The sequence below is a fragment of the Zootoca vivipara genome, chromosome Z2, assembly GCF_965207765.1.
Source record: "Zootoca vivipara chromosome Z2, rZooViv2.hap1.1, whole genome shotgun sequence".
In the NCBI taxonomy this organism is placed as follows: domain Eukaryota; kingdom Metazoa; phylum Chordata; class Lepidosauria; order Squamata; family Lacertidae; genus Zootoca; species Zootoca vivipara.
In genome coordinates, this window is record NC_142585.1 from 48285420 (window position 1) to 48298546 (window position 13127).

The 13127-nt window shown below is 46.6% G+C and overlaps 1 protein-coding gene across 6 annotated transcripts in view; it reads right to left on the reverse strand.

The window, feature by feature from the left end:
* Window positions 1-13127, reverse strand: part of STRBP (spermatid perinuclear RNA binding protein) — a 114773-nt gene that overhangs the window by 19949 nt on the left and 81697 nt on the right. For all 6 annotated transcript variants that reach the window (XM_060270404.2, XM_060270412.2, XM_060270413.2 and 3 more), the window contains 2 exons: window positions 8277-8476; window positions 3790-3948 (listed from right to left, as the gene is read on the reverse strand). In XM_060270404.2, the coding sequence (XP_060126387.1) occupies window positions 3790-3948; window positions 8277-8476 (359 nt within the window). The remainder of the gene's footprint in view (window positions 1-3789; window positions 3949-8276; window positions 8477-13127) is intronic.

Genomic DNA, 13127 nt, shown 5'->3' on the forward strand with positions numbered 1-13127 from the left:
CTGTTTCCAATGCATTCCTAGGGGAAATCACATTTCCAATGGTGTTTTTCGACGTTTCCAATGGCGTTTTTCGACGAATTTTTCGACTTACGAAAATGCCTTCGGAACGGATTAAATTCGTAAGTTGAGGCACCACTGTACTTTTAAGGCAGGGACAGGCAGACTTCAAAACCTTGTTCCCCACCCCACCCCACCCCGCAGACCACAGGGGCAGGAGGAGGAGGAGGGGGCACACACTCAGGATTAAGGAACAGGTGTCTGAGAATTGCTCAGCCGAAGAACTTGGGGGGGGAGGGGAGGAAGGAGTCAGAAATCCTTGGTGATCTGTGTCTGGTAAACCAGATATCTTCCAGGAGATCCTGATCTCTGAGTAAGGGATGGATAGCCAACTGGCAAACACACAAACGCGCACACACGAAATGCAGCAACGAAGACAGGTGTGCTAGCAGTGCCTATGGACCACCTGAATTATTGAGCTAACACGCCCATCCAGAAAAAACATCTACTTCTGCTTCATTGACTATGCAAAAGCATTTGACTGTGTTGACCACAGCAAACTATGGCAAGCTCTTAAAGAAATGTGAGTGCCTGATCACCTCATCTGTCTCCTGAGAAATCTCTATGTGGGACAAGAAGCTACAGTTAGAACTGGATACAGAATAACTTATTGGTTCAAAATTGGGAAAGGAGTACAAGGCTGTATATTCTCTCCCTGCTTATTTAACATATATGCAGAATTCATCATGCAAAAGGCTGGACTGGATGAATCCCAAGCCGGAATTAAGATTGCCGGAAGAAATATCAACAACCTCAGATATGCTGATGACACAGAAAGTGAGGAGGAATTAAAGAACCTTTTAATGAGGGTGAAAGAGGAGAGCGCAAAATATGGTCTGAAGCTCAACATAAAAAAAAACCTAAGATCATGGCCACTGGTCCCATCACTTCCTCGCAAATAGAAGGGGAAGAAATGGAGGCAGTGAGAGATTTGACTTTCTTGGGTTCCATGATCACTGCAGATGGTGATAGCAGTCACGAAATTAAAAGACGCCTGCTTCTTGGGAGAAAAGCAATGACAAACCTAGACAGCATCTTATAAAGCAGAGACATCACCTTGCCTACAAAGGTCCGTATAGTTAAAGCTATGGTTTTCCCAGTAGTGATGTATGGAAGTGAGAGCTGGACCATGAAGAAGGCTGATCGCCGAAGAATTGATGCTTTTGAATTATGGTGCTGGAGGAGACTCTTGAGAGTCCTATGGACTGCAAGAAGATCAAACTTATCCATTCTGAAGGAAATCAGCCCTGAGATGGAGGGCACAAGGAGAACGGGACGACAGAGGATGAGATGGTAGGACAGTGTTCTCGAAGCTACCAACATGCTCCAATACTTTGGCCACCTCATGAGAAGAGAAGACTCCCTGGAAAAGACCCTGATGTTGGGAAAGATGGAAGGCACTAGGAGAAGGGGACGACAGAGGACCAGATAAGGTTGGACAGTGTTCTCGAAGCTACCAACATGAGTCTGACCAAACTGCGGGAGGCAGTGGAAGACAGGAGTGCCTGGTGTGCTCTGGTCCATGGGGTCACGAAGAGTCGGACACGACTTAACGACTAAACAACAAGAAGCCAACTGGCAAACACACAAACGCGCGCACACAAATGCAGCAATGAAGACAGGTGTGCTAGCAGTGCCTGTGGACCACATTAATAACTGAGCTAACACACCTGTTTCAATTACAGGTAGGTAGCCGTGTTGGTCTGAGTCGAAGCAAAATTAAAAAATTCCTTCAGTAGCACCTTAAAGACCAACTAAGTTTATATTTTGGTATGAGCTTTCGTGTGCATGCACACTTCTTCAGATACTGAAGAAGTGTATCTGAAGAAGTGTGCATGCACACGAAAGCTCATACCAAAATATAAACTTAGTTGGTCTTTAAGGTGCTACTGAAGGAATTTTTTTATTTTACACCTGTTTCAAGTTTCGCATGTTGCCGTAAACATGTATTTGTAAGCCAAAATTTATCCGGCGGCCCTATTGCTTATGAAATTGTGTGGCAGCTGGAAAACAAAGCCCTCTGGGGGATGGCCTGACAATTGTATTCCAGGCATTTGGTAACTTTGAGGCTGCACTGGTGCAATGTGCTCTGTGTGGGGCTGCCCTTGGGTCTGGTTCTGAGGCTCCAGCGACTGCAGAGTGCAGTGGCCAGGTTGCTGGTGGGGTCACCTGGCCGACAGGATGTGACCCCCTTGTTCAGGCATCTGCACTGGCTGCCCATCTGCTACTGAGCCAGGGTCAAGGCCCTTGTATTCATTTACAAAGCTCTGGACAACTTGGGTCTAGAAGTTCAAACACTCAGATGTGTCTGCAGGAGTGTCACAGTTGTTCTTTATGTTGGCGAGGGTCCTTCTGAGAATAACAAGAAGCTGAGCCTCTAGTCCTACCGGCACAGTCCTGTGGAACGCTCTGCCACTAGAGATTCCACAGGCACCTTCTGTCTCAGCTTTTAAATACATGCTGAAACCTTTGCTATGCCGTCTGACTTACATGGGCAATTAAGAATAATTAAGAATAAGGGCTTGATGGGCTTGAGGGCATCCTGAGCAAGTTTGCAGATGACACCAAATTGGGAGGGGTGGCTAATACCCCAGAGGACAGGATTCTATGATTCTATGAAAAGGCCAACTCGAGCACAGCCAGAGCAAGCCAGGGTTTCCAGTTACCAGCCAGCACCTGCTCCGAAGCTACAGATCACCTTACCTGCTCCATGCTCATGCCCCACACAGTAACCCGTGTTTGCTAACAGTAGATCTGGCTGTACCCCTCTGACAAAGAGCCATGCTTGCTGGGACTAAGTCGAGCTCTATCTGGGAGGCCACAGGTTTTCCACCACTGTTGTGCAGGGGTGTGAAACATCCTTGCTGTAAGTGAGCACACTGTTCAGGTATCCAAGAGACATAGCGCCACAGCATCATGTGGTCCGTCATGAGGAATGCCACAAAAGAGCAGAAAAGCAATACAGCGGTACCTCGACTTACGAATTTAATCCGTTCCTAACGGACCTTCGTAAGTCGAAAAATTCGTAAGTCGAAGCCAATGGGGATTTTTTTATTTAAAAAACCGCAAGTCGAAAAAATCCTATCTAAACCGCAGCCAAAACGGCGGACGGAACTCTGTTCGTAACTCGAAACATTCATAGGTCGAGTCATTCGTAAGTCAAGGTACCACTGTACCATTTTGTAATTGTGCAATGAGTTCAAGGGCTTAGAAGTATTCGCATAGAATCATAGAGCTGGAAGAGACCACAAGGGCCATCCAGTCCAACCCCCTGCCAAGCAGGAAGCACCATCAAAGCATTCTTGACATATGGCTGTCAAGCCTCTGCTTAAAGACCTCCAAAGGAGGAGACTCCACCACACTCCTTGGCAGCAAATTCCACTGCCGAACAGCTCCTACTGTCAGGAAGTTCTTCCTAATGTTTAGGTGGAATCTTCTTTATTGGGCAAAAAAAATGAAAGGCACAAATACAGGATGGGCGACACCTGTTGTTTTCTGCTGCTCCAGAGAAGCGGACACGGAGCGATGGATTCAAACTTCAAGAAAGAAGATTCCACCTCAACATTAGGAAGAACTTCCTGACAGTAATAGCTGTTTGACAATGGAATTTGCTGCCAAGGAGTGTGGTGGAGTCTCCTTTGGAGGTGTCCTGACAGCCATCTGTCAGGAATACTTTGATGGTGTTTCCTGCTTATATCCCACTCCCTCACTGGATGACGACTGAACCACCACCTCCAACGTAGCAGAGGTGTCAATTGTAGAGTTTCCAGTATTATTGCTTGAGTTTGAAGAGACTGTCTCGTTTTTGCCTTCCGTGTCTGACTTCTCATCTGAGCTTGTACATTCCATGTCCACATCGAAACCGGTGGGGTAGCCCATTGCTTGCAAAACCTGTATGTACATCAAGAAAGAAAAGAAAAATCACATTTGTGACTAGGTAGGATTTTGAACCTGCCCCTCTCTCCACTTTTAAGAAAACCCCAAACACACCATGCATTTTTTTAGGGTGACCTGAATTGAATTCCATTGTTTGACCTGTTGAAGAGGAGGAAGGAGCAGCCTTACCCCAACCTGGTGCCAGCTCACTAGGGCTGATGGGAGTTGTAGTCCAAAGCACCTGGAGGGCACCAGACTGGGAAAGGCTGAACTAGAGTATTTCCTGTGCCCAATACAGGGCCGTCTCTAGGCCCGGGCTGGGTGGCAAAAGGCGCCAGGGCGCCTGGCCACCAGGGGCGCGAAAGGGGCGCCGAACGTCTGGTGTCTGGGAGCAGCTGCTGCCGGCGTCTCCCCACCCCCACGACGACAGTAGCGCGTGGCCATTGAGCTTCCTCCATGAAGCAGAATCAGCGAGACTCCTGCCTAGGGTGGCACCACGCGCCTGCTGCCACTCTAGGCAGGAGTATCACTGATTCTGCTTCATGGAGGAAGCTCAATGGCCGCGCGCCACCGCCGCGTCCCGGAGCGGCCGCTGGAGGGAGGCACCAAGGAGGGGCTGGTCCAGGGCGGGAGGCCGAGCAGCCCCGTCTGCGGAGGTGGGCTCTGCTCCACCATCCTTAATCTCTGCCCCTCAGCCGTGCGCTACTGCCGCCATGGGGGGGGGGGCGCCGGAGGATTCTTGAACCACGGCCGTGGGAACCCTTAAGACGTTACAAGCCCAATAGCAGCTTCCCAGCACTTGGTATCACATCTGGTGGGAATGTGATAAAGTGGCAAAATTCTGGAGTGAAATCCATGCAGAAGTAGAACAGATATTTAAAATCAAATTCCGCAAAACACCAGAAGCGTATCTTATAGGTATAACCACTCCAGATATACCAAAAAAAAAAACCCCAGCAAAGAAAGTTTATATACACTTCTCCTGCTCCAAAACACTGATAGCTTCTCACTGGAAAGATATAATAGCACCTAACAAAAAAGAATGGTTCTATAAAATCTTAGAATATATGGAACTGGCTTACCTGTCGGAAAAAATAAAAGACCATCCGAGAAATAGTTTCATTGAGGAATTACAGTGGTGCCTCGCAAGATGAATTTAATTCATTATGTGAGTCAATTCGTTTTGCGAAAAATCCGTCCTGCGAATCCCATAGGAATGCATTGAATTTTTTATTTATTTTTTGCCCATAGGAACGCATTAATTGAATTTCAATGCATTCCTATGGGAAACCGCAATTCGCTAGACGAAATTTTCACAAAATGAATTCGTCTTGAGAGGCAACCACCAATCGCAAAACCCATTCGTCTAGCAAAAAATTAGTCTAGCAGGGCATTCATCTAGCGAGGTACCACTGTATCTAAAAAAGCGATGCAACATCAGCGCAGCCTTTGCAATAGAATAACTCTTGTTGTATAAGGAAAAGCGATATAAAAATAAAAAACTAAAAAGATATTAGGATGAATAGAATCAAAATGTTAGAAGTCCATGTCATGTCCTATATTTTGTTTATCTTTTTATCTGCGTTTAATTGAGAGATAGAATGGGAAAGTTAAAGAAACAATATTATGGTTAAGAAGTCTGTGAGCACCTAGAAAGAAACACTGTAATCACTAAAAGTCAGCATGGGTTTCTGAAAAAAAAAGTCATGTCAGACTAATCCGATCTCATTTTTTGACAGAATTACAAGCCTGGTAGATGAAGGGAACGCTGTGGATGTAGCCTATCTTGATTTCAGCAAGGCCTTTGACAAGGTGCTGCATGATATTCTTGTAAATAAGCTGGTAAAATGCAGGCTAGACAATGCTACCACCATTCAGTGGATTTGTAACTGGCTGACTGACCGAACCCAAAGGGTGCTAATCAATGGCTCCTCCTCATCCTGGAGAGTGGTGACTAGTGGGGTGCCACAGGGTTCTGTCTTGGGCCCAGTCTTATTCAACATCTTCATCAATGACTTGGATGATGGGCTTGAGGGCATCCTGAGCAAGTTTGCAGACGATACCAAATTGGGAGGGGTGGCTAATACCCCAGAGGACAGGATCACACTTCAAAATGACCTTAACAGATTAGACAACTGGGCCATAGGAAACAAGATGAATTTTAACAGGGAGAAATGTAAAGTACTACACTTGGGGGGGGGGGGAATGAAAGGCACAAATACAGGATGGGGGACACCTGGCTTGAGAACAGTCCATGTGAAAAGGATCTAGGAGTCTTAGTAGACCACAAACTTGACATGAGTCAACAGTGTGATGCAGCAGCTCAAAAAGCCAATGTAATTCTGGGCTGCATCAATTGGAGTATAGCGTCTAGATCAAGGGAAGTAATAGTACCACTGTATTCTGCTCTGGTCAGACCTCACCTGGAGTACTGTGTCCAGTTCTGGGCACCACAGTTCAAGAAGGAGACTGACAAGCTGGAACGTGTCCAGAAGAGGGCAACCAAAATGGTGAAAGGCCTGGAAACGATGCCTTATGAGGAACAGCTTAGGGAGCTGGGCATGTTTAGCCTGGAGAAGAGAAGGTTAAGGGGTGATGTGATAGCCATGTTCAAATATATAAAAGGATGTCATATAGAGGAGGGAGAAAGGTTGTTTTCTGCTGCTCCAGAGAAGCGGACACGGAGCAATGGATTCAAGCTACAAGAAAGAAGATTCCACCTAAACATTAGGAAGAACTTCCTGACAGTAAGAGCTGTTCGGCAGTGGAATTTGCTGCCAAGGAGTGTGGTGGATTCTCCTTCTTTGGAGGTCTTTAAGCGGAGGCTTGACAGGCATATGTCAAGAATGCTTTGATGGTGTTTCCTGCTTGGCAGGGGGCTGGACTGGATGGCCCTTGTGGTCTCTTCCAACTCTACGATTCTATGATTCTAACTCACCTGCCACGGCCGGTAGTTTTAAAGGCTCTGGGGAGGGGCAAGCAGGAGGAGGGCCAGGGAGAGGCTCCCTCCCTCCTTCCCCAGCAGCCGGACCCTCGCGCCCAACCAGACAGCCCATTCGCACGAAGGGAGGCAGGATGTCTGGTTGGCAGCTCTCCCGTGCATGAAGGCTTAAGGTGAGAGTGAGGGGGGAATCCGGCTGCTGCTCGGCTGCCGTTCCGGTGCGCCGGCGCCAATTGCCAAGTCCCTGCAGAAGCCGGGTGATGGCGGCGGCAGAAGCACGAGGTGGGCGGGCTCCCTGGAGGAGGCTTGGTCTGACGTTCTCCTCCTCGCGGCACCCTTCTTCGTCTAGCAAGAATATGAAGTTTACTGCACGTAATGCATGGAAAGAAAATATGATGATGTATAGGATAATAAATGTTGGAAATTTAAGAATGTGGAAGGAACCTTTTACCATATGTGGTGGACATGTCCCCAAGTAAAGAGCTTCTGGGACAAGATTTATAATGAATTGAAGAAAGTGCTGAATTTTTTTTTTTGTTAAGAAACCAGAAGCTTTTTTACTTGGGATAATTAGAGAGGAATTACCCAAGAAAGATATTACATATTTTCTGTATGCCACAACAGCAGCTAGAATTGTACTGGCAAGGAATTGGAAAACTGAAGATACACATACGGTGGACGACTGGCAGTTGAAGCTGATAGAATTCATGGAACTGTCCGAGCTGACTGGGAGACTCCGGGACCGGGGAGAAGAAGCAGTGGAAGAAGATTGGAAGAAATTTAAAGTTTATCTAGAGAAGAATTGTAAGATTAGCAGTATTTAGCTAAAGATTTGGAAGTAAAAGAAGGTTGTAGAAGAGGATTACTTAAGTTATTATTATATATTAAGATTTGGTTAACTGTTGCTATTGTATTGAGTTTAAAGATTTAACTAGAATTGTATTTTGAGATAAGTATAAGAGATCTACAGTACTGATAAGCCATTAAGAGTATTAACAGGTTTAGATAACTATTAAAAAGATTGGAATCAAGATTTGGTACTAAGGAAGTTGGGAGGGAATGGAGGAAGTCGATAAATATTCATGATAGAAGATTGATTTGTTATCTTTTTCTTATTGTAGTGTTTGTAATTTAATGTGTTCTGCTGTGTTTAATTTGTGTGTGTTTTTGTGTTTAATATATATTAAAAAGAAAAGAAAAAGAAAACTTCCGTCTAGCGAGTCTGCCAAAAATAAATAAATCGCAAAATGTTTTCGTCTTGCGCTTTTTCCGTTGTGCGAGGCGTTCCTCTAGCGAGGTACCACTGCATCTACATTTCAGCCTTATCACAGTTTTTATTCCCCATAGATTCTGACCCCTGCTTGGAGAGTGCAATGTTCCATGCTCTGCCACACAACTTTACCTTCACTGCGACATGAAGCTTGGCAGTTTTCTTGGAAGGCCCTGAAGCTTCATATGTTGTGCCGTCCACATCAACTGACATGGTGAAGACCGGGGCATGGACCGGGCCTGACTGAGAAAGGAGCTTGTACTGCAATCCAGGCCGTATCTGATTCAGACGCATCAAAGCATTCATGAGATCTATTGCTTTGCTGTCAAGGACTGGCATGTGAGGGGGGGGGGGAGAGAGAGAGAAATGGCAGTTGGAACAGAGCAGGCCACATAGTGATGTGGGGTGGAAAACTTTCCACAGCAAATTTCCCATTGAAATGCTGTTTAATAAACTTACTGTATATTCCTGCATATAAGACTACTTTTTAACCCAGGAAAATCTTCTCAAAAGTCGGGGGTCATCTTATATTCTGGGTCGAGTAAATCCCAAACTCTATATTTTAACTGGAAAAGTTAGGGGGTCTTCTTCTACGCCCAGTCATCTTATACGCCGGAATACAGTGGTGCCTCGACTTACGAATTCAATCCATTCCGAAGGCACCTTCGTAGGTCGAAAAATTCGTAAGCCGAAAAACGCCATTGGAAACGTGATTTCCCATAGGAATGCATTGGAAACGGAAAAATTCGTAAGTTGGAAGCAACCCTATCTAAAAATTCGTAAGTCGAAAAATCCCTATCTACAACTGCCGCAATTTCCTTTCAGATGTTGAGACATTCGTAAGCGTGTCGCCATTACCCCCATTTGTAAGTCGAAAAATTCGGTTGTTGAGTCGTTCGTAAGTCGAGGTACCACTGTATAACGGTAATCAGTAGCAATGAATGAATGAATGAATGAACACAAGGCATTTTGCCACCGTCGCCAGTGTGTGCCCTCCGGATGGTGGGTTACCATCATCCCTGGATTTGGCACCACATTGACCACCCATGCAGTAAGTAAAACTTTAATACGGTCAAAGACCAGCAAAAGAGTAATACAATTCAATACTTAGGTTGTAATAATATTGAGCACTACACAGTTTTAAATTTTTATAACATATTACAGCCCTGGTGGTCTCTATATCTGTGTCAGCTAGCAGATACAGTGGTACCTCGACTTACGAATTTAATCCGTTCCGAATGGACCTTCGTAAGTTGAAGCTAATGGGGGGGGGATTAATAAAATTCCTAAGTCGAAAAAATCCTATCTAAACTGCATCCAAAATGGCGGACGAACTCTGTTCGTAACTCGAAACATTCGCAAGTCAAGTCATTCGTAAGTCAAGGTACCACTGTAATTGGTGTAAGCCTCTCCTGATCGACCGGGTTGTTTGGCTAGGAGCAGTTCAATTAGCTCTTTTCTCGTCTCTTGGTATAACGAACAGTGTAGCAAAACGTGCCTGTTTCAATCTCTTTGTTGTTACATGGGCATAATCTTTGATCAAAGGGAGTCTTGTTATACCTACCAGCTAATAGCGCTGAGGGGAGAACGTTGAAGCAGGCCCTAGAAAATGCCCAGAAATGTTTAGGATTATCTACCGACTTCAGGTAATTTGCCAAATAAATCTTTCGATGGTCATATAGGTGTTGATAATTTGTAGAGAGCCTGGTAAAATCATTTTGTAGTTCATTGTCAGTGATTCTTTCCTTGATTAAATTTTTCGCCCTCCCCATTTCCAGACTTAGGAGATGCTCTGCTGAGAGTCCGTATCGGGCCAGCTTCAGCTTCCTAAGGGATTTGTCACAGTGTATCAGAGGGAGGAGGCCAGTGGGTGCCTTGTTAAGTCTTAGCAACAGGTAAAAGGCAGATTGCCATACCTTTGCTTCAACTCTATGCAGGCCTGTTTCCAATCGAAGATCTGCGTTCGGCACACCTTTTGGCGTTTGGAAAATTGTTCTTAGGAACCCTGATTGGATTTTTTTGTATGCGTACAGATTGGCAGTAGGCATAAGTGGTGCACCACATAGTAATTGGGCTAGTGGTTTAGCTTTTAAGAGCAGTTGCAATATAACCCATGCTTAAAGGCTTCAGTAATGCTTAAGGGACACATTAGTGTGCAAGCTCTCATGGACTAGAGCAGTGACAGCGAACCTATGACACCTATAACCATTTTCGGTGACACGCGGCCGCATGCCAAGACCTCACTTCCGGCCGACGGCGGAATGCCGCAGGCGACGCATCTCTGGGGGCCTTGTGGACTTCCGGCGAGGCAAGATGTTCTGAAGGAGTGTTCTGAAGGAGCGTCTCCACCTCCATCATTCTGCCCGGACACTGAGGTCCAGCACCGAGGGCCTTCTGGCGGTTCCCTCATTGCGAGAAGCCAAGTTGCAGGGAACTAGGCAGAGGGCCTTCTCGGTGGTGGCGCCCACCCTGTGGAACGCCCTCCCAACAGATGTCAAAAAGGAAAACAACTACCAGACTTTTAGAAGACATCTGAAGGCGGCCCTGTTCAGGGAGGCTTTTAATGTTTAATAGATTATTGTGTTGTATTTTTCTGTTGGAAGCCGCCCAGAGTGGCTGGGGAGACCCGGCCAGATGGGTGGGGTATAAATAATAAATTATTATTATTATTATATAAGATGGCGGTCGGTACGGATCCGCGGAGCTGCTGAAAGTGACCAGCGCTGCAGGAGCTGCCGGATGGGCTCCCGAGCCACCGAAACGGCTCCCGCCACCGCCCGGACACTGGGGGCCAACACTGCAGCAACCGGGGAGCTGCCGGACCCCACCCCCACCCTGTGAACCTGATGGAAGGTCTCAAGGTACTCCGGAGGCCAGAGGAGGAAAAAGGAAGCCCCAGCCCCACTGCCACTGCCGCCGCAGAAAGGAGAAAGAAGGAAAAACAAGGCAAAGGAGAACAGGGGTCCGCTCGCTCCGTTGCTGTCCCCGTCGCCCCCACCTCAAGGAAGAGGAGGGGGCCCTTGGAGGAGGGAAAAGAACCCCGACCTTGCCGCTGCCACCGCCGCCACCAGTGTCCGACTCTTCATGACCCCATGGACCAGAGCACACCAGGCACTCCTGTCTTGCACTGCCTACTGCAGTTTGGTCAAACTCATGTTGGTAGCTTCGAGAACACTGTCCAACCATCTCGTCCTCTGTCGTCCCCTTCTCCATGTGCTCGCCATCTTTCCCAACATCAGGGTCTTTTCCAAGGATTCTTCTCTTCTCATGAGGTGGCCAAAGTATTGGAGCCTCAGCTTCACGATCTGTCCTTCCAGTGAGCACTCAGGGCTGATTTCCTTCAGAATGGATACGTTTGATCTTCTTGCAGTCCATGGGACTCTCAAGAGTCTCCTCCAGCACCATAATTCAAAAGCATCCATTCTTCGGCGATCAGCCTTCTTTATGGTTCAGCTCTCACTTCCATACATCACTACTGGGAAAACCATAGCTTTAACTATACGGACCTTTGTAGGCAAGGTGATGTCTCTGCTTTTGAAGATGCTGTCTAGGTTTGTCATTGCTTTTCTCCCAAGAAGCAGGCGTCTTTTAATTTCGTGACTGCTGTCACCATCTGCAGTGATCAAGGAGCCCAAGAAAGTAAAATCTCTCACTGCCTCCATTTCTTCCCCTTCTATTTGCCAGGAGGTGATGGGACCAGTGGCCATGATCTTGGTTTTTTTGATGTTGAGCTTCAGACCATATTTTGCGCTCTCCTCTTTCACCCTCATTAAAAGGTTCTTTAATTTCTCCTCACTTTCTGCCATGAAGGTTGTGTCATCTGCATATCTGAGGTTGTTGATATTTCTTCCGGCAATCTTAATTCCGGCTTGGGATTCATCTAGTCCAGCCTTTCGCATGATGAATTCTGCATATAAGTTAAATAAGCTTATTTATGTACTACTACGTTGTCGATTTTATGAGGATATACATTTGACTTTTATTACATACCCTCAAACACCAATGGTTGTGTAGAATGGCTGCATAGATTTGCTGTTCCAAGAAACTGAGCACATTTTCCTTTCTTTTTTCTTTTTCTTTTTAAATTAAATGAAATCTTTATTTGCAAACTTTAAAAATTACAAAAACAGATCCAGGAATAATACAAAGAAAGAAGAAGAAGAAGAAGAGGAGGAGGAGTTTGGATTTGATATCCCGCTTTATCACTACCCGAAGGAGTCTCAAAGCAGCTAACATTCTCCTTTCCCTCCCTCCCCCACAACAAACCCTCTGTGAGGTGAGTGAGGCTAAGAGACTTCAGAGAAGTGTGACTAGCCCAAGGTCACCCAGAAGCTTCATGTGGAGGAGCGGAGACGTGAACCCGGTTCCCCAGACTACGAGTCTACTGCTCTTAAACCACTACACCACACTGGCTCTCAAGGAATGCAAAGGAAATTAAAAATACAAAATTACAAAGGAAATCAAATACAGTGGTGCCTCGCTAGACGAAATTAATTCGTTCCACGGGTCAATTCGTATAACGAATTTTTTGTCTAGCGAGTCCCAGTTTCCCATAGGAATGCATTGAAACTTAACCAATGCGTTCCTATAGGCTCTGCGGGACTGGCAGTGGCATGCAACGGGGCTTCGGAGAAGGTCTCCGAAGCCCCGTCCGATGCCGGCTGTGTGCGGGGCGAAAGGCGACGGCGGGGAAGACCTTCTCCCGCCGCTGCCTCTCGCCTGCCTCCCCCGACACGGAACGCAACTTCGGAGGTCTCTACCGAGAAGGCCCTCTGCCTGGTTCCCTGTAGCTTTGCTTCTCACAGTGAGGGAACCGCCAGAAGGCCCTCGGCGTTGGACCTCAGTGTCCAGGCAGAACGGCGATGGGGGTGGAGAAGCTCCTTAAGGTATACTGGGCCGAGGCAGTTTAGGGCTTTAAAGGTCAGCACCAACACTTTGAATTGTGCTTGGAAACGTACTGGGAGCCAATGCAGGTCTTTCAAG